Source organism: Ursus americanus, chromosome 26, assembly GCF_024610735.1.
Source record: "Ursus americanus isolate L20-20 chromosome 26, mUrsAme1.1.p, whole genome shotgun sequence".
Classification (NCBI taxonomy): Eukaryota; Metazoa; Chordata; class Mammalia; order Carnivora; family Ursidae; genus Ursus; species Ursus americanus.
The window spans coordinates 35,964,087-35,986,671 of record NC_142152.1 but is presented as its reverse complement, the minus strand read 5'-3'; the positions used below and the strand labels follow the sequence as shown (position 1 = coordinate 35,986,671).

The 22,585-nt window shown below is 36.9% G+C and overlaps 1 protein-coding gene across 3 annotated transcripts in view; it reads right to left on the bottom strand.

Moving 5' to 3' along the window:
• The window catches only part of PPP4R4 (protein phosphatase 4 regulatory subunit 4), a 101,825-nt gene that overhangs the window by 5,425 nt on the left and 73,815 nt on the right, over positions 1-22,585 (bottom strand). For all 3 annotated transcript variants that reach the window (XM_045815792.2, XM_087856198.1, XM_087856199.1), the window contains 12 exons: positions 21,085-21,162; positions 19,909-19,992; positions 19,134-19,316; positions 15,113-15,218; positions 13,498-13,645; positions 10,047-10,191; positions 7,809-7,850; positions 7,638-7,712; positions 2,709-2,778; positions 2,190-2,276; positions 1,793-1,886; positions 684-754 (listed from right to left, as the gene is read on the bottom strand). In XM_045815792.2, coding sequence (XP_045671748.2) covers positions 684-754; positions 1,793-1,886; positions 2,190-2,276; positions 2,709-2,778; positions 7,638-7,712; positions 7,809-7,850; positions 10,047-10,191; positions 13,498-13,645; positions 15,113-15,218; positions 19,134-19,316; positions 19,909-19,992; positions 21,085-21,162 — 1,183 coding nt within the window. The remainder of the gene's footprint in view (positions 1-683; positions 755-1,792; positions 1,887-2,189; positions 2,277-2,708; positions 2,779-7,637; positions 7,713-7,808; positions 7,851-10,046; positions 10,192-13,497; positions 13,646-15,112; positions 15,219-19,133; positions 19,317-19,908; positions 19,993-21,084; positions 21,163-22,585) is intronic.

Sequence of the window (22,585 nt, the reverse complement as noted above, 5' to 3'; positions counted from 1 at the left end):
TTAGAACCACTAGCAGTTTTTAGCAATAAATTTTCCCTTATTCATAGTGTAATTCTGTGTTCTATTATATAAGCCAGAGGTCAGCAAACTATCAGTCTGTGAGCCAAATCTTGCCTGCTGCCTGTTTTTGTAAATAAAATTTTATTGGACCCTAACCATATCTATTCATTATATACTGTCTATGGCTGCTTTCTGCTCAACAGCAGAGTTGAATAATTGTGACAGAAACCAATTTGACCAAAAAAGCCTAAAACATTTACTATCCGGCCCTTTACAGGAAAAGCTTGCTGACCCCTGGTATAAACATTCAAATATATAATATTGTAAACGTTTGGCTGCATATGAGCCACCATGAAGCCCTAACTGTTTTTAACTTCCTCAAAAATTATTGCAAAAACTTTTCATCTGTGCCCCAGGAGGCCCTCGGACTATGGAAAAACCTACCCTATTACTGTCCTTTCTGTCTTTCAAAAGCATCTAACGCTGAGTCTTGACAGTGAAAACAAAATGGCAGAGTCAAGTATTTTCTCAGGTGCGAGGGAAAAGTTTAATTATTTGGGCATTTGATAAAGATGTAAGGTTAGGGAAAACACTGTATCTAGAAATAAAGAAGTAGGTCGTTTAAGGAAAATACCATTTCATTATATTTAGCGATTTTCTGAAGAGCTCCGATTTCTACTTACCAGTCAGTGAAATCACAGAAGTCTTCCCCAACCCTGAGACAGAAGGTGTATAGCCTACTGCAGAACTTTTACTAGAAAAGAACGGGATTTAGTTTAAAATACAAGAATAGGCTTCTTTGACTCCAGTCTTTTCTAATCTTTTTTAATGCATTCCGCTACTTCTGATGAAGCACATTGGCTACTACTGCTTCTCATTTGTTGTTCACATTCGATGCCTCCCGACAATTCCTTTGTCTTTAACTTAAAAGCATTTCCTTCAACTTAAAGTTTTTCTCTTGATGCTCAGCTAAGACAGAGAATATGGATAAAATTTTCCTGGAAATAACTTCTCTTTAGTTCTAATCTCTTTTGTCCATCTCAAGATCGCCCTGCTGACTAGGAACTCCAGATAGATCTATTGAGAATGTCCAAAAATAAAGCTGAAAATCTAGAGTCAGTGATCTTTAACAAAAGAAAAATGTATTTTTCCCATTCCGTGTTCTTTTTCTCAATAAATACTTTGAAAGACAATTATGTTTACTTAAAATTAGTTTTGTTGACTGGTATGCAGCTCTTATATACTATAGTTGTACAACAATTGTGGTCATTGAATATATGCTGATTCTCTCCTCGTCTTAACTGTTTATAATTCAGTCTGCGGGACCAAAGGGGAAACCATACACTCATCTGTTGGAAGAAGAATTGCTGTGATCACGTTAGCACAGAAACCCGCCAATGGCTTCTCTATATAGAAAGAAACAGTATCAATGGCATGTGGATATCCACAGCCACTTAGCAAATGGGGCATGTCCGTACCCACTTAGAGGCTGAGGGGTGTATGCGACAGAGCACCACCTCCCTCATGAAACAGCATATGGATTCTGTGACGTCATTACACAGCACCATGGGGGTCGTATTCATGGAATGCCAGAATACCTGTTCTTACACAAATTGGTAAACTCCAATTTTTTTCATAGAGAATCTTTACAGAAGAAAACTTACAATTTATTGACCTATACAAACCCAAAATTAATCCTGATTTTTTACAATGTAAATATTTTCACAAAAATAAAGATGTGGAACTGTAAAATAAAAATTGGGTTAAAACGTGAATAGTGGACAGATCATACCTAGGACACTTGTCTAAGTTGCCATATTTTGCATGAAAAGCTTGATTATTAAAAGACTGGCTTCGAATCAGTTTGGATTTCTTGATTTCTTTGCCTGGAGGAATAAGCACAAGGAAAGTGCAGCTGTTCAGCTCACATTTAGCTCTGCCAAGCCCATCGCCTCGCCAACCCCCACCCCTACTTTCATGAGGCACAAATGTGTCCAGCTTCCTTTCCTGAGTTTGAGCTAACTGGAGCATCTCTTACCCCCACTGCCCACCAAGAACTCCCGAAATAATGAATGATGAAAGGTAAAAGGCATTTTAGAATTTCATCTCATGGAGTGACTTTCCCTGTAATTAATTTTCAGAAAATTCGAAAAGGGAAAAGGGAGACATAAGAAGAAGTTGTTTCTTACTTGTCGATGGGGTGCTTGTTCCAGACGGTCCAGGAACAGAAATAGGGATGTTCTTTGGAAGAGTTGTTGGTGTCTTGGTGTCTCTACCTAAAACCAACTCTGTGTTAAATTCTGTGATTTCCTCTGAGCTCCTAATCTCCATACACACAGGACAACACGAAGAACATGAGTGACTGTCCCTAGCTAAGCAGCATGCTCTTTCCCAAATATTCTTACTTTATATATTCACACATTTCAATCTTAGCTATTCAGTGACCAACTTCACAGTCTTGTTGCTGTTATCAGACTTTCAGGTTTCCTTTGAAGAAGCCGAACCTCCACACTGACTTCCGCCACTTATCACGTATTCCTAAGTCAGTACCATGTGAAGCAGCCAATTTTTAAAAACAACTTTTGGAAAATGAAAGAAAGAAAAGCAATTTCCCGTATCAAATCTGAAAATCAGCATGGGCTTTCAGAATGCCAGGATGCAAGATTAATTGTATGACTTAGAGGTGAAGACACAGGAAAACTACTTACGTTTCTTTTCAAAGGTTTTATCACTCATGGGCCTCCCATCATTCTGTTGCTTCTCTTTCTCTAATTGTTCCTATTATGAAAACAGTATGTTAGCATTAAAAGTCAGCATAAATAGATTTAGAAGACTCTTCTAATGAGAAATTACTCTAAGCTTTACAGATACAAATACAGTTCACAAAAATGCCTTAGAAAAGAATTATTTTTTCCAAATGACTGTCAAAAGAAGTCAAGGTTCTTTCGAATTTGTGTTAACATCTACACAATGGTGCCCTTGGGGATTTGTCAAGCTAAAACAATGAGGTTAGTGTCATTGTTGTAATAAGCCTTTATATCCTAGGAGACATTTGCCAATTCTCACCGGCAAAATATTTGTTACTATTAGTCATTTCCATTTCTGTATTAGTCATTTCCATTTCTGATTTGTAAGTGGCAAAGTAACATTTTTCTTTAAAAGGACTGGGAGAAAAAGAAGTGTTCTTTTGGGTATTTTTAAATGTCTCACTGAAGTGTAACATACATGAAGTGCATAAATTGTAAGTGCATAAGCTCAACGAATTTTCCCAAAATGAACACACCTGTATAACCAGCTTCCAGATCCAGAAACGAAATGTTACCAAAACTCAAAGGAGTCCTTTATCCCAACAAACAGAACAAGTCGGCAAGAAAATCAATAAACATACCAAGATCTGAGCAAACTTAGCATAACTGACACATATAAAACACCATATTCAGGGCGCCTAGCTGGTTCGGTCAGTAGAATATGCAACTCTTGATCTCAGGGTCATGAGTTCAAGCCCCACATTGGTCATGGAGCCTACTTCAAATTTAAAAACAAACTAAAAAACAAAAAAAAACCCCACTATATTTGACAACTGGAGAACGTACATTCCTTTTAGTTGCACATGTAAAGAAAAACGGGGAGAAAATAGACAACAGATTTAAAAATTTTCCATATAGAACTGGTCTGCATAAAAAAGAATCATAAAATGGGCAGAAGATATGAATAGACACTTTTCCAATGAACACATACAAATGGCTAACAGACACATGAAAAAATGTTCAAAATCATTAGCCATCAGGGAAATTCAAATCAAAACCACACTAAGATACCACCTTACGCCAGTTAGAATGGCAAAAATTGACAAGGCAAGAAACAACCATTGCTGGAGAGGATGTGGAGAAAGGGGATCCCTCCTACATTGTTGGTGGGAATGCAAGTTGGTACAGCCACTCTGGAAAACAGTGTAGAGGTCCCTTAAAAAGTTAAAAATTGAGCTACCCTATGATCCAGCCGTTGCACTACTGGGTATTTACCCCAAAGATACAGATGTAGTGAAGAGAAGGGCCATATGCACCCCAATGTTCATAGCAGCATTGTCCACAATAGCTAAATCGTGGAAGGAACCGAGATGCCCTTCAACAGATGACTGGATTAAGAAGTTGTGGTCCATATATACAATGGAATATTACTCAGCTATCAAAAAGAACGATTTCTCAACATTTGTTGCATCATGGACGGCACGGGAGGAGATAATGCTAAGTGAAATAAGTCAAGCAGAGAAAGACAATTATCGTATGGTTTCTCTCATTTATGGAACATAAGAACTAGGAAGATCGGTAGGGGAAGAAAGGGATAAAGAAAGGGCAGGTAATCAGAAGGGGGAATGAAGCATGAGAGACTATGGACTCTGAGAAACAAACTGAGGGCTTCAGAGGGGAGGGGGTGGGGGAATGGGATAGGCTGGTGATGGGTAGTAAGGAGGGCATGTATTGCATGGTGCACTGGGTGTTATACGCAACTAATGAATCATCGAACTTTACATCAAAAAACCAGGGATGTACTGTATGGTGACTAACATAATATAATAAAAAAATATTATTATAAAAAAAGAAATGAAACAGGGGTTATCTGATATATATATTAGAAGAATATAAGAATATAAACAACTTTATGGCAACAAATTTGACAGCTTAGATGACAGAGAATTTGGGGTGTGGGAAGCAACTTATCAAATTTACAAAAGAAGAAATAGAAAATCTGAACAGTTTTATATCTATTAAACTAGTTGAATCCTTTCAAGAAAGGATTATCAAAATCCTTTCTAAAATGAACACTTTGGGCCTTAACTGTTTCACTAGTGAATTCTATCAAACACTCAAGGAAAAAAATAAGACCAATTTTATACAAACTCCAACAGAAAATAGAGGAAGTGGTAATACTACACATTTCATTTTATAAGGCCAGAATAACTCTTAATACCAAATTTAAAAGACCCCAAAATGACAAAAAAGGAAATTATAGACCAGTTTCACTATGAATACAGATGAATATTAAAAATTAGCCAAGAATCCAACAAAAGAGAAAAAGGACAACATATCATCACCAGGTAGAGTTTATCCCTAAAATATAAGATTGATTTAAGCATTGAAAAAATCAAGGTAATACAGGATGAAGTAGAAAAAACAAGTATTTCTAAATATGCAGAAAGAGCACTTGACAAAATTCAATAGTCATTCATAAAAACTCTCAGCAGACTAGGAATAGGAGGGAACTTCCACAATTTGACAAAGGGCACCCACATAAAACCTCTTGGTAATATCATACTTAATGGTGAGAGATTGAGCTATATCAGTAAAATGACAAGGATGACTGCTTCCATCACTTCTATTCAAATGGAAGTGTTTTACTATACTGGAAGTCCTAGACCTTGCAACTAGACATAAGAAATAAAAGGCATAAACACTGAATAGGAAGAAGTAATCTTGCTATACTTAAAGACGCTGTAATGGCTCGTGTAGACAATCCTATTAAATCTAAAAAACTCTAGAACAAATACAAGACTAATATGCAAAAATCAACAGTAATTGACAGCAATAAAATTCTAGAAAGTGAAATTAAAAATTACAATTCCATTTATAATAATTCCAAAAACCATAATATACCTGGAAATAAATCTAACAAAAGACTTCCTTAACTCTACACTTAACACTACCAATTATGTAGAAAAAAGTAAAGAAGATTAAATAAATGGAATGGTATACAATGTTCATGGACTAGAAAATTCATTGTTAAGATGGCAATTATCCAAACTGATCTATAGATCAATCCTAATTAACACACAACCTAACAAAAATTCCCGCAGATTTTTTTTTATATAAACGGACAACTGATTCTAAACTTTATATCAAAATGAAAAAGGTCTAGACTGGCCAAAGCAATTTAAAAAAGAGCAAAGTTGAAAAACTTACCTGATCTGATTTCAAGAATTACTATAATGTTATAGTGATAAAGACAGTTTGGAATTGCCAAAAAGATAAACATATAAATCAGTGGAACAGAACAGGGAATCAAGAAATAAACACATACATATGTGGACAATTGTTTTTTTTTTTAAAGATGCTAAGGCAATTCGATTAGAGAAGTTTTCAACAAATGATGCTAGAATAATTGAATATTCAGATGGAAAAAATATATAAAACTAACTGAAATGGATAACAGACCTAACTATAAAACCTAAAACTAAAATTTCTAGAAGAAAACATAGGAAGAAGTCTTTGTAATTTTGCGATAGACAAAGGATTCTTGTAACAAACAAGCATAAACAATAAGGGAAAATACTGATAAGCTGGACCTCCTCAAAATTAAAAAGTGCCCTTCAAAAGACACCATTAGGTGAAAGATAAGCCACAACTCCAAGAAAATACTCATAAAATGTATATCTGACAAAGAAGTAGTATTCAGAGTATATAAAGAACCCTTACATCTCAATAACTGAAGAAAAACAACACACTTTAAAGTCTGAAAACAGGGGCGCCTGGGTGGCTCAGTCAGTTAAATGTCTGCCTTCGGCTCAGGTCATGATCCCAGCTCGGGCCACCTGCTCGGCGGAGAGCATGCTTCTCTCTCTCCCCCCTGCTCGTGTTCTCTCTCTCAAATAAACAAATTAAATATTTTTTAAAAATTTAATAAAAATCTGAAAACGGACCTCATCAAATTAGAGATAAGGATGGCCAACAAACAAACGAAAAGATGTTCAACATCATTAGGCATCAGGGAGATACAATTTGAAAGCACAAGCGCGACAGGATTTACATACCCACCCTATCAAGCGGAGAGGATATGGGGTAACTGAAGCCCTCCACCACAGCGATGGGTATGTACAGTGGCACAGTTTTTGTTTGTTTTTAAGTCAAGCATGCCCTACCATATGATCCAGCCATTCCATTCCTAGGTATTTCCCCAAAAGAATGAAAACATATGTCCATCCAAAGACTTCTTCATAAATGGTCATAGCAGCTTTATTTCTAACATCCCCGAACTAGAAGAAACCTAAGTGCTCTTTAAGGGGTAGCTAAGCAAACTGTGGTATGTCTGTAACATGGACTACTACTCAGAAGTTAAGAAGGAATGACCTATCGATACAGACGACAGCATAGATGAAAGTCAAAACAATTATGACGGTGGGAAGAAGCACGAGCAGAAAATATTATGTATGAACAAATTTATATAAATTCTAGTTACAAGCTAATTTATAGTGACAGAAACTAGATGAGTGGTCTTCGGGGACCAGAGTAGAAGGATAGGGATTGCAAAGGGGCATGAGGAAACTTCTGAGGGAATGGAAATGTTTGGCATTTTGATTATGGCAATGGGTTCATGGATTATCCATATGTCAAAATTCATGAAATTGAACACTTTAAAATATTTGCAGTTCATTGTATGCCAATTATATGCTTCAATAAAGTAGTTGTTTTTTTAAGGGCTCTCCAATGTAGTTTTCCTTCTAGTTCATAAAAGAGATTTTAAAAGATCTTCTTTAGTCATTTAGGAAGAAAAAGAGCAGCGTGATTACTAATAAGTAATTCATAACAAAGCCCAGCTACTACCGGTCAGGAATAAGTATGTGTGTGCATGCGAAAAAAACATACCATTTCCATAAGAAGCAGTTCTTCTCTTTCCTTCTCTTGATCCAACAAATCTTTTTCATAAAACTTTTTCTGAAACTAAGTTTAAAGTTTAAAATGAAATTTTGAGACATTATGATGAGTTTCTGACAATTTTAAAATACTCTTTCAGCATAAGGTAAGGTGTGTGCTTACCGCATCCATGGACATTTCCATTCTGTCCAGCTCTAACACGGTCTGTAAGCAAAGTTGTGAAAATTATTCAGCAGTAATTAAATTAAACTAACCAATCATTTCTCAAAAAGACTCCCCTTCCAGAGGGAGGTTCAAAGAGAAGGTTTCTCTACTCTGTGGAAGGTTAAATTAGAAAATCTCTGAAGTTCTTCCCAATTTTACACTGTATTTTTAAGCAGCCTCTGAAGTGCAAGATCCATTCAGACTCATAAAAGACTCTGACCTAAAGAAGAGCAAGTCTCCAGGGACACTGTGAACACACACTAACCACACGCAAATTAACAAACTTCTAATAACTCCTAGGGCCGCTGTTCTCTGAATTTTCAGAAATACAAGATAATTTTTAAATTTTTTAAAAAAACTTTTAGCTAACTACATATGAAGCAAACTTTCATTTGGCTTAAAACCCTCAGTTACTTTCCGCAGAAACTTTCGACCATTATAACATTCTAACTATTAAGAAAGACTGCCCTGAAAGTGTTTCTCAATTTAGTATTTCTCTTTCGGAACACATTAGTCTAAAACAAATTGTTTCAATCAAATAACGGTCCATTTAACCCAGGATTCTGACTCTGAAAGAGGACAGTACTTCTCTCCAGGAGTAACTCTGATGGCTCAAATAAAGTACGTTTATATATTCCTAGGCCCAAACCCAGCCATTGCAAATGTAGTATCTATTTGAAGCCTTATTTTTATGCTGAAATTTGTGAAAATATTACACTTCATGCCATGAAATGTCCCTTTTAAATACAATTACTTCCCATCTTAAAAAACTACTGGCAGAAAGCCATGCCATTTTTATCCCAAAGCTCTGTATAGCTCCCTCTGAGGTTCCCATGCCAAGATTTCAGTCTGATAAACATTATACTATAGAATTTTCATGGGATTGATTGACTTCCTCATGTGACATATATCTGAAGAGCTCTAGTCTTTAGATTAATTAGATTAGTTATCCACATTAGATTAATAATCCACTCATTAATCACTTTTCTCCCTACTTATAGGGTGTCTATATTATTTTTTGAGTTAATAAATTCTTTCAAAAAAGTAACTAACCCTCTTATGTTTATTATTTTGAAAGTTAACCCTATTGCCTAAACTTTTGTAATTAAATGGTAAGGACAGAAATATCTGGTATAAACAAATACATGTTATATATATAACACATTATATATAGAGAGAGTATGTAATATGTTTTTAGATGTAGATGCATGTCCAGACTCTGGGTATTCCTGGTTAGTTTCATTGGTAAAAGAGGAATTCACATTTCAGTAAAACAAGAGCATACTAATTAATACTAAGCTGTCAAATCATTTTATTAAAAAGTTCCTCATGTGACATCTGGCGATGATTTCTAGAAACAATAGAAAAAAAAATCAAAGGATTCACTGTTTTTCCTCATCATCGATGCTAAGTTAAAGATATTAATAAATTAATTCCTCTCAGTACAAATCAGAAAGCTGAAGTTCACATTCAGATTCATAGAAGTAACCACTTTAATTCAACTTAATCTTATGAAAAATATTAGTTAGACATTCAGCAAAAAGTTTCTGAAGACCATAAAGTATTTTCAGGTTTGACTTCACTAACCCAAATTTTTACTGTTTTAGTTTCTAACATCCCCAAACACCCTATATAAGATCCCGTGCTAAAACAAAACAAACAAAAAACCCATAAGACACAATGTTACATTACTGAAAAAGGAAAGCACTCAGGGTAAGAGATCTATATTCTGGCCCCAGCTCTGCCTCTTGCTAATATGATCTGAAGCAGACATTTACTATCTCTAGGCATAGAGCTTTTCAAATCAAACAGATCATGAAGGCCCTTCCAGGGCTAAATTTCTATAAAGTGTGAATTTCCCGATTTTACCAACAAAGCTTTCCTGGATTATAATCCCTTATAAATCAAGTCTGGTAGATGAAGCATTTGCTTGACCAGTGTTTAAGTACCTCAAATGTCCCAAGCTCTCTCTCGTGGCGCTTGTATTACGAGTACTAGAAGCTGAGTGTCTGAGTGCCCTTTGGAAGGAACACTACCAGCTGTAGCACCGGTCAGTCAAGCCAGTCACTAATACTACTCTAGCAACGATGTAAGTATTTTAACATACTGCCATCCTATCAAGCTAAAACAGGGAAGCTCAGATTGACGCTATCTTCATGCAAGACATGCAGACATGGTGGTAAGAGTGACACTTACTCTTTTTACAATGGCCAGAACATCCTTATCTTTTTCTTGGCAGAGGAGCTTCCTCACACACATCTCTAACTGCTGAAGTAGATGCTTATCTGCAGGGATCTTCAGGGTAGACTTCACTTTGGGCAACAAGTAGCAAAGTTTCATTCTACAATAGATTAAATAGTGTTTGCTTTTGAACACACTTAATAACTAAGAATAATAGGAACACGAAATTGAGAGAAAATTCAAACTCCGGATAGCCTGGGAGTTTATCTATCATGTAACAAATGTTTATGGAGTGCCCGTGATGAGTCAAGCATGCATTATTCTGGGTGCGGAGACACAACAGTGAATAAACCAACAAATCCTCTGCTTTCATGGAGCTTACACTGTAGAATGGGGCAGGGAAGAAAGAATAAGGAAATAAGTAAAATGTCCATCAGGCAGAAAGCAGGGAAAGATGAGGGAGTACCAGAGGAGGGGCGTTACAATTCCTAAACACGTGGTCAGAGAGGGTTTCAGTGAAGGTTTCGCTGAAAAGATATTATTTAAGCAAATACTTAAAGAAAATGAGGGGATAAGTAATGTGAACATCTGGAGAAGAGCATTACAAACAGGGCCCTGCAGTACATGCAAATGCCCTATAGGGGGAGCTTGCCTTGGGTGTCACCCCAAATTGGCCCAAACTGGCAACAGGAGGCAAGCTCGTTCAGGGCCTTATAGGCCACCTCATGGAGACTGGCTTTTCCTTTGAGCACCATAAGAAGCCATGGGTAATTTGGCACAGAGGAGTGAAGTGATCTGACTTAACGTGTTGGAACGATCATCTGATTACTGGGCTGAGCGAGAGGAGACAGTAGACGGCTGGAGACAGAGGGAAAACAACAGGGAGGCCCGAGCGGTAGTTCAGGCAGGAGAGGGTGGCCGCCCAAAGTAGAGTGGTTGCAGTCAGGTGGTGAGAAGTGGTTGGACTCCGTGTATTTGCAAGCAGCAGGAGGTGCTGAGGGACTGCAGCTGGGGTGGCAGAAAGGGGGTAAGGTTTTAACCTGAGCAGGTAGCAAGATGCAGTGGTTATTCACTCAGATGGAGACGACTGCAGAAAGAGCAAGGTGGGGTGTGGGTGCACGAGACGGCGATTTACTTTTGGACAGACTGAGTCTGAGGTGCTTGTTGGACATGCCATGGAAATGCTCAGTGGGCAGCTAGCTCAACATGGCTCCTGTCCAGGATGGACGTCCATGCTGGAGACGTATAGTCAGGAATCTTCAGCACACGAATGATATGCAAGCCGTGAGACTGGACGGATCACCACGGCCCATAAGTGCAGTTGGAGAAGAAAAGATAAAAGGACAGAGTCTAGGCCCCATCCCGGTCTACACCACATGGATAAGGAAGCAGCATGCAGACTGAAGAGCGCCAGAGAGGGGAGAGGCAATCCAGGGAAGTAGAGAGAAGGCAGTGCAAAAAATGCTCTGCTTTGCTAAGCTACTGTTCTACTGCTCTGCCTGGGCTGGTTTTAGAGAGGGATGCTAGGCGGTTGCCTATGTTTTGCCTGCCGTATTCATTCATTCATTCATCTGAGTGCTCTCCAGATATTGTTCTCTTACTCTTATGCCAAACCTGAGACAACCAAGTCCCATTTCTAGAGTCTGCAGGACCCTTTGTCAGCTAAGCTTACAGTTGACAATTCTTCATATACAATAAAATTTGCTTTACATTCAAGCAAAAACGTGAAAGAGTCTCTTTCTCCAGAATTTCCAGCTCCATCCATAGCAATAATGGTCTCAAACTGATTCAGAGCTCACCATGGATCCTGGTGATGCTTTCTCTAAATTAAGAGGTACCAGCTTCCCGAAAGAGAATTTTTTTTTTCCATTTCTGGCAAAGGGGAAGGCTCCTTTGAATATCAGTAGTCTTTCCAGCCTTCATATGGTCTAGACTCAGTGAATTCAAATTTTAAACATTCACTTAAGGAAAAACAAAAACAGCAGACTATGCATACTTCATTCTTCATAACTCAAGGCAGGTCTAGAAAACCTATATTCAACAGACGGTACAGAAGCCATAGTGCTGATTTATCTCTGTGAGAATCCTGGGCCCATGAGATGATAACGATTTTAAGATTAGGTATCACAGCTTTCCGGTCAGCTAAATTCTTTACTTAGACAATCTCAGGTATTTATCCTTCAGAACACCTTATGAATTGGGTAACTAAGGAAACTGGTGCACAGAGAGATTATGTAACTTGCCCAAAGACACACAGCTAGACAGAGCTGGGAATCAGCTCGGGCGGTATGGCTCCAGAAACCCTCCTCCTAACCGTACGACCCCACCGCTCCTGCCTGTGATGGCTTTCCTTCTACCTACACATCTCTATAGAGTTGGGCAATCACTTTTGTATCCAAAAGCCAATCGGTGTATGATGTTGCTGGACCCATTTGTTTGGTTGGCAGCTGCCCAGGCAGAAGAGCGGAAACCAAGAAAAACTGCCATGCAATGATCTCTTACCCCTCAAAATAAGCAATATTCATGGAGCAATGTTCAATTAATCTTCATTTGGTTTTTGAATTGGCAGCTTGCTTTCTCTTAGGGTCAATGCTATGCTTAAAAGTCATATTGACCTAGGTGGTGATGATTTCATGTCCTTTCAAATAAGTTTTGTCAACTGCTTGATAAGTGATAATTCACACACTGGGAGGTGCTTTTCTAGAGTCAGGACTTTAATTTGCAACATGTTAACCACGTAGTTAGATTCATTAGTTACTTAGCACAGATGAGATGCACAAAATACTGAAGCCAATGCAGTGGCATTTTCTGTATTTTCTTACACTAAAAATATACAACAAAAACCAATTTCTTGATTGCCCCTAAAAATGGACAGAACTTCGCCAAGCCAACTTTGTTATTTTTTCTTTAGTCTTAGAAGATCCATAAATTAAGACTATCTACTCAACCTTCTCCTGATGCCAAGGTGTGTATCCAAGTGGCAGGGGAAGCCTGCCAGTCTGGCTTTGACTACTGCGCTCTCTCAATAAACAAAAGACTGGGACAGTTAAAAAAAAGATTATGGGGGCGCCTGGGTGGCACAGCGGTTAAGCGTCTGCCTTCGGCTCAGGGCGTGATCCCGGCGTTGTGGGATCGAGCCCCATATCAGGCTCTTCCGCTAGGAGCCTGCTTCTTCCTCTCCCACTCCCCCTGCTTGTGTTCCCTCTCTCGCTGGCTGTCTCTATCTGTCAAATAAATAAATAAAATCTTTAAAAAAAAAAAAAAAGATTATGCTTCCAAGTCCTATTGAGGCTCATCAATTAGGACTACTAGGAATTTCAAAATAAGTACAAATTATTTACTTGTTTTTTTTAATTGACTACGGAAAAGATTTTGCAAGTTCATTATAGTAGATAAGTAGATATATTATAGTAGATACATTTAAAAGTACAATTTTTTCAAGCATTTCCTTGGATTGGTACCATACCTCACATTTGCCACAGGATCATGGGTCAGTTCAATAGCAGGTAGAAAGAAATATTTACAGAAAAATGATTTGGAAAAGATCTCTATAATAAATTCACAGGTATCCAAAAATCGAAGTCTATTCCAATAACTTTTTCCTTGGCCCAGTTCTAGAAACAATAACAAAAAAGAGAAGTTTAATTTTTCCTACATGAAATTATATGTGACAAAATCAAACACACAAAATCCATGACAAGTTCTTTGTATCCATAATTTGTTTAGCAAATACAAGAGGTAAGAGAAAAAAAAAAACATATTATCCAATCCAGATTTGTAGACTCCCAAAATAATGACATCTCAAAAACCAGAAAAAATGTAATTTTTAAGTATTGAATATATATACTATTTTTGATCACCCATTATGTGCTGAGTACTTTACATGAGTGCACATTTAATCCTGAAAAGCAATCCAATGGGATAAGCATAGATTTATTCTCCTGTGAGGAGATTCAGAGATTAAAGTCACAGAGCTGGTAGGTTCAGAGCTGGAATTCAAATGCAAGTTTGTAGAATTTCAAACTTTGAAGTTATATTTGATCAATCAAATTAACTGTTTTGTCTCATTTCCATAAGAATGCTTTGAAGTGGTTAAAGTCATATGTAAACACTGAATTAAAATAACTCAGGTTAACATTTAAAGGATTATTTTCTCCCTTATTACGCAAATGTTCAAAAACAAAATACTTAATATTTAAAACCAAACAGAATCTCCTTACAAAATAAAACTGATTCTAAATGTGAGGTGCTACCACTGAAAAATGAAAATTACATTAAACCAGAGTAAAAAAGAGAAAGATTTAAGTATACTGAGCATAATTTTTCTTAAATAGAATTATATACACTCTAATTTTTTGAAAAGTGATGATCCATACTTAAAATGGTAAACTTCAATAACCAGAAAATCCCATTATCCACCTATGCTGGATAACAGAGTTTAATAAAAGCATTAAGACATCATGGTCAAAGCAAGTATATAGTAATTAAAAAGGATATATAAGTGTATGCCACTATTTCTAGAATTAACACTTCAACCAAAGGTTTTTATCTTGATTTTAGCCCTTCGTAAATTAAAATAAATTTGCATTTGTTAATTGACTTAACTTTTTGAAGACATTATGAACCACCTAGGCTTACCAGATTCAAATTTACGTGTACTATCAACCCTGTTCAAGGAAACAAACCAAAACCCCCTCATTCTGTTAATATTTAAAATAAAAACATAAATTATTACATTCATGGATATTCTATTCATATTTTAGTTCCAAATGCTATTTCATCAAGGTAGAAACTAGACTTTCAACATAAATATACATTATTTTAATTTCTCAAGCGTGGAAACTCACTAAAGAAGGCCCAGACTAATTATTACTCCCATTCATCACAGACTGATCCCGTCATATAGATTTCTAAAACCAAAAAAATAAATAAATAAGTAACCCACAAAACTCAAATACAAACACACTTAGATATTTACCAGTATCAGCCTAACTATTCATGGCAAAATGATAAAGTCAGGCAGAGCTAACTAAGGCCAGTTTACTTTCTGTTTTTCAAAATGAGAGGCAATGATTACTTACGTTCAATTAATTTTTGAATGACCTCGTGTCTCTGTTCTTGTTTACGATTATAGCGTAGAAAAATGCACAGGGTTCGTGAAGCTGCCTTTTGGACAGGCAAGACATTCTTAAAGAAATAGGTAAGAAAGACAATTAAACCAATCTAATAGCATAATTTTGCTCCACAAATCAATTCTCCGTTTTGGCCAAAAGCAAGAGCAGTGTTGCCCTCTCAAATCACTGTGGAAGTATCTTCGTAATTTAATGTTAATATCACTCAGGCAAATCAACTAAAGTATCACATTACAAAGTTAATGTAGTTTGGCATGGTCATTTCCAAATCGTCCAGATCTGATTTATATTTGACTCTCCTTTCTCTGCCACTTCAGCTTAAGTGACATTCTCCCCAAATACGTCTCAGCCACCCATCCTCTTTTTTTTTTTTTTAATGTTTTTTTACTATATTATGTTAGTCACCATACAGTACATCCCTGGTTTCTGATGTAAAGTTCAATGATTCATTAGTTGCGTATAACACCCAGTGCACCATGCAATACGTGCCCTCCTTACTACCCATCACCAGCCTATCCCATTCCCCCACCCCTCTCCCCTCTGAAGCCCTCAGTTTGTTTCTCAGAGTCCATAGTCTCTTATGCTTCATTCCCCCTTCTGATTACCCCCCCTTTCTTTATCCCTTTCTTCCCCTACCGATCTTCCTAGTTCTTATGTTCCATGGATGAGAGAAATCATATGATAACTGTCTTTCTCTGCTTGACTTATTTCACTTAGAATTATCTCCTCCAGTGCCGTCCATGTTGCAGCAAATGTTGAGAAATCGTTCTTTTTGATAGTTGAGTAATATTCCATTGTATATATGGACCACAACTTCTTAATTCAGTCATCTGTTGAAGGGCATCTCGGTTCCTTCCACAATTGAGCTATTGTGGACAATGCTGCTATGAACATTGGGGTGCATATGGCCCTTCTCTTCACTACGTCTGTATCTTTGGAGTAAACACCCAGTAGTGCAATTCAGCCACCCATCCTCTTAGCCATTCCCTGGACCTTGTCATTCGTTTATTCAACAAGTATTTGCAAGAACGTGCCCTGTGTCAGATACATCACCAAAAACGTGCCACTTCTAAAATAAAAATCTAGAGATTTCATGGTCAGGTATTCTCTTCAATCCTTCCGGCTTGCTTCTGCCTCTTCAAGCTCAATGTCATTCATTGAACTCCCTGGTCCATACCACAGATAGAACTTAGAATCCAAGGGACACCATGTCAGTAACTCTTATTAGTGTTCTATGCTCCTTTGTCTTTTGAATTTCTGTCACACCACTAAACAGAATTCATTAATTTTAAATGAATTCAATCATCTATCTTTACTGGGTTTGGGTTCAAATTATACATTAGAGAAAAATCTCTCAACCAGATACATTGTGTCCAGTATAAAATTCATGTTCATCATCTTGGCTCACATATAAATACAATAACATTTAATTCTTGAAGATTCAGAGTATTATAGTAGGAATCCTTGAAATTCAAGTAACATAAAACTTTACATTGCTGGGACTGTACTTCCTGCAACCTCCTTCTGTATTTTATACAAGCTATTTCTTTCTATTAAGTACTATTTTGTGTGGTGTTTTTAATGTGTTAAATGTAAAGGGAGAATATTCACTATGAATTAGAACAAAAAGTTTAAGAAATGTACATAAACAAGCACCACTGGAATTTAAAAAAATGAATTTTAGGTAAACGAACTAAATAAAAACATGTTACTCTTTCCTTTCATTTTGTACATACTAAGAGAATTTCAAACACATAAATACCAGTCATATGAAAATATGTATATTTTGTACCTCACAGTAAAACATAAGTTATTTTTTGGGCCAGAAATCAAAGATAAATGTAATCATATCAAAAACAAGTTAAGAGCCAGCCTGACTAACTTGTGACAATCGGAGCACACCAATAATGACTGCAGTTGATTACAACAATATTTAATATTAGAGAATGAGCCTGAAAGAGAGAAAAACAAAACAAAACAAAACCCAGCTGTCACCACTGGAAGTGGCTCCTGCACCAACTCCTAGCTCTGAAAATTGATCAGAGAAGGAAAACACTAAGGATCACATGAGGAAATGTGCTTCAGCGTCATCAAATTACCCATATGGATAAGTAAAGCATCTCTTCATAGAAGAATGCCATGAAAAATGTAGAAGGGATAGAATCTTTAAAAATCACTCTTCTGCAAGTTCTAATAAAAACAGATTCAGGAAGGATCATCAGTAGACGCTAAACCTAACAGGTGTGAGGCTGATGAACGACTGGTGTTCCGGTTCTGTGATAATACGCCCTTTGCCTCTTTTGTCCACTGTTGTATCCTGGTACCCAGAATACAGTGCTTGGCACATGGTAAGCACTCAATAAATTTTGCTGAATGAATGAATGAGTATTAGGACCACTGGGTATGGAATTAAAAATATAAATCTTTCTCTTTCTCCACAGCATCCTCTCTGATCATGGAAAATGTGCTGTAATAATCACGTATCTCCTTTTAAGTGTGGAATTACTGCCTCGTAAAAGAAAACAGTAAAACAATCTCTTAGGCTTACAAGTACTTAGTTCACACTCTATGTCGTAAATCATTTCTCTTTCTTGATAAGTAGAGTTAAAAATACGGATTATGTATTTTTAGCTTTGTAAACACAGCATGCCTACTAAATCATCAGGCTGAGATAAACAATTAAGATCAAAGCCCACAGCACTGTAAACACATCATTCCTCCTGTTGTGTCAACTATCCCGCCACCACCCTTTAGAACAGGAGTTAAGAGCAGGAGTCCGTCTGTCTTATCCACTCCTACATCCCTAACTCCAGAAACAGTTCCTGACACATAGCAGCCACTCAAATAGGTGATTTCTGAATAAAATAATTCATCAATTCTGCTCAACTTTATGTGAAATTTCCTGTGTGGCACACTCACGCACTGTCCTCTGATAAGGGAGTCATTGATGTCAAAATCATTTCTGAAGACTGTTACAGCTATAATGTGACCTTCACCCTGTCGGTTATGTTTTAGTGAATGAAATTAACCTGTAGAAGTGTTAGTTCATGAAATGTATGCCCAGTTTGTTTGTTTTTTTACTTACGTTATAAATGACACCTATAATGTTATTTTTTTTCTTTTTATCCTTTGAAGCTAAACTTAATTTTGGTTTTCTGAAACGGCTATTAGATTTCATTATCTCCCTTTTATTGAGAACAATGAGAATATAAAGCACTTTTTCAACAGTTTCTAAAACGTACACGTTATAGGGGAACTTTTTCATACTTCAAAAATGGTAGGAAGACATCATATTAAATGCACAGTGAACTGTGGGCTAAAAAAACACCTCTGAAATTTTTGTGAAAGAGGTAGACAACTTACTCTCTGGGGGATTTGAGTACAAACCTTTTCCCTTTTTTTCCTGCTTTTGACTCTAATTTTAAGGTTATCCATAGTAGACTATTATGTCTTTAATATAAGTTTTGTCTGTTACACAGCCACTTCTTAGAGTTACTTTAAAAGAAAAAGCAACTTCACAAAGATTGAGGGGCTTACAGGATGTCTTGGCAACATGGCAGAGTCGGGGTAGGCTCTGAGGCCAGGACACAGAAAAGGCGTATGTCAGAGCAAAAGGGACTCAGCAGTCGAGATCACAGACTCCTGACAACCTGCCTTTTGAGAAGAACTTTATCAAGCTTGAAGTGAGTCTGTTTACACTCTCCTTGGCAACATACGGAAAAAGGGGTAAGTAAAGGTACCACGTGTTCATTCTTCAATCCAGCTACGCAGACAATGTTCAAAAACAAGCATTAGTGAGGAAGCGCAGAGAAATCTGAGTTTCCCCCTCGGGGATCTGGGAAGATAACATCCTTCCAGGGCAAAATGGAATAAACAGAGCTTGTTGTCCTATTTTGAGAATGGGAAGAATTTGGTTATTCCAAAATCAGGTGTGAGTTTAAAAGAATTAGATAAAAGGTGCTGGGCTCACATTTGTCATCACGATTGTGAACATTCTTTGTAAGAAACGATAATAAATCTGATCACTTGATATGATATGTGGCAGACAGGCATATTTCTGTAGTAGCTTCTCATGAGTTCTCCATTTCAAGGAGGCTGCCGCTCGCTGCTCAGCGGCTGTGAGGGCTGGGATCAAGTCAGGCAGAGATGATAACTGAAAAAAAGCAACATCAGAAGACTGATGATAATAAATCAATTGCAGCATTCAGTCAAACTACTCAGTCTTATAATACATTGGGGAGAGAAATACTCTCACTCATTTCAGAACCTAGGAGGATCTCAGTTGTCACAGGGAGATAATTATCTGGCAAAATCAAATAAGTTTTAAAAAATCCACAAGTAAAATTTATGGTTACTGAAAACAAAATTTTCAAATAGAGAATGGGACTCAATCCTTCTTAAGTAAAATTTATCATATTTGGCTGTTGGAAAATTTTGACCTTCTACATTCCTACTCTTTTGTCCTCACCAGATGCTATTCTTGGAATTATAGTTAATGCTAATAAAAACTGAAACTATGAATGTAAACTCCAAGGACAATAAATAAGAATCATGGTAATGGAAGAACTGTAGGGGAAATTCAGGCAGTTGAAGCTCCCACAGACATTTACTAAGCACCTGCTATTGTGGGGCAAGCACTACTTTAGGTGTTTTCCACACATTCTCTCATTGATTCCCCACAACAACTCTGTAGAGTAAGATCATATTTAAAACATTCAGGCATTTCTTTGATATATGGGATTTACCTTATTGTCGTGCACACTGCTTTCTCCACCAGTAGACATAAGCTCAAGGATTTCTGGAAGATGATCTATAAGAGCATCTAGTACCTTTTAACAGAGATAGTGATTTTGTTACGGCAGCTACCGTTTTTCTAATCTAGATTAGCCTCCTATGTCAATTTCTGTGCAGAAATAGTACTATTTACCGAACGACATTTAGGGAGTTTCTATTTTCCTACATTGCCCTCTTCTTGCTGGAACGTCTTAGAAACAATCAACTGTCTTGATTAACACTACCTTTGAAAAGAGTTTAGTATATCCGCCCCTTGATACTTTGTTCGAATGATCTAGATCTGAGACAGCTACTTCTATACAACCAATATGCTGAGAAACTGCCTCTCAACTTTTAAAAAGCAATTTAAGTCAAATAATACCCTCAGCAATGTGTACATATTGATGAGTTGAGCTTTGGCAAGCTAGTAGTCATTTGGAACAACGGGATATATAAATGTAGCATCAAAATAAAGTATTTCAGGGGCGCCTGGGGGGCTCAGTCGTTGAGCGTCTGCCTTCAGCTCAGGTCATGACCCCAGGGTCCTGGGATCAAGCCTGGCATCGGGCTCCCTGCTCAGTGAGAAACCTGCTTCTCCCTCTCACACTCACTCTCTTGTGTTCCCTCTCCCACTGTGTCTCTGTCAAATAAACAAAATCTTTAAAATAAATAAATAAATAGACAAATAAATAAATAAATAAATAAAATAAAGAGTAAAGTATTTCAGTTTCCCCAAGTATACTCCCCAAACAATGTTGAGGGAAAAAAAGATATAAAAAGTGATATAAAATAGGATTGCATTTATGTAAAATAAAAACCTTTTCATGGCCAAAAAAAAAAAAGAAAAACTTAAAAATAAAACAGAAACACTGATTGGAACGAAAGGTATCTTTTTGTCTGTCTACTTTTTGGTACATTCTAAATTTTTCTTAATAAACAAATATATGTACATATTTTAAAACCAAGTATTTTATTTTTGAAGATCTCAACATTCAGTCTATGATACAATGACACATTGTCTTGACGCTTTGGGGGCTAGTCAGCCCAAAGAATTCACACAATTCCTAAGAAGTAGGGTGAAAAAGGGCAATGATAATATTCAGACTTAACAGAAAAGAAATAAAAACCAAAGAGTAAGAAGATATTACCTCCAGTGATTCATCTTGTAATAATGTTATTAGTTCTTTATGTATTAAATATACTCCAGAATTCAGAAGTTTAGATACCTGAAATGGAGCGATAAAGTCTCTCAGACTTAAAACTACTAGACATCTAAAGGTTATAATAATGATTTTACAAAATACATCCCTGTTAGACACTTCTTCTAAAACGAAACTAGGTTACAACAGAAATACGAAAATTAGATTTCTAGAAAAATTACCTGCATAGAAAACCAGCTTTTTGGTCTGCTTTGTAACACTCTGGAGTGTAGTCACATGAGGCTGGGAAAGTCAGTGCCCACATGGGCGTAGAAAGTACGGGATGGATTTATCAGAGTCACAATTTTCGTATCACAAGCAGTAAGCCCGTGGACACCTCTAGCCCATATTTTAAAGTCTTACAGCAGCGAGCAGGGTCTGACAGGACATCGCGGCCACATGAGCACGCATTCTGGTCCAGCGCCTCCCGGAGAGGGTAAGCACTACAGGAGGTCAGTGTGACACGGGCATGGAAGGGACCCTAAGCAAGCAAGACACTGAAGATTTTGCCCATCAAAGTCTTCAATCAGCACAAGAGGAGCTGGAAGGGTCTCTTCTAGCTCCCCTGTGAATAAATCTGCTTTTCTTCCTCCAGGCAAACTCAGAACCCACAATGGTAAATTCACCAGTTACTACTTTATCTTTTTTTTTTTTTCCTTTTCTTTTTTGGGTTTGGTGTTTTGTTTGCTTGTTTGTTTTTACATATTGGGCTTCTGGGTAAGATTTTATTTGGTGGGTGGGGGTGAGCTTCCTGGATAAAGAAAGTGTTTTAAAAACTTTGCTCTACAGGGTTGTTTCTGAGTTGTTCAAAATATTTTCAAAATAATATATTTCTGAAAAACAAGATTAAAGTTAGGACATAGTAAAAGAACTATTAGAATTTAACAATAGCAGAGTGAGAAAAATTTAAATCCACCAGTAGATTTTCACTACTCCAAAGGATAAACCTAGACTAACCATCTATTTTATGGAGCATTAGTAACGGCCTACCTACACAGTGTGATTGAGAGAACACGGCAACCTGCCACCCAGTAAAGAGCTACATGAACAATCTCCAAACTCACTCCTACCAGTGAAGTATTTTTATGGACACATTTCAAGATGTTTATCTATAGGGTGTTAACATATTATGTCCACTATAAAACACAAACAATGAAATATGAAAGGGATGAGATAAAAATAAACATAAGTAAAAACTCTAATATTATATAAATACTGTGTTCTCAGATGCTAACCTTATGAAACCATCTCTAGAGACCATTCATCTAAAGCAGGCACGCACAGTAACCAAGACTACGTGCCCCCTTAACGCACAGTGGAGACAGAGACTTTACTCAGCTAGCAGTGCCCTCTGTTCTTTCCCCTCCTCCAAAAGCATATTTCTATAGCTATGTTTACAAAGATGACTTAATTGTGCAACACTGGAATTATTTTAATTAATTGTACCATT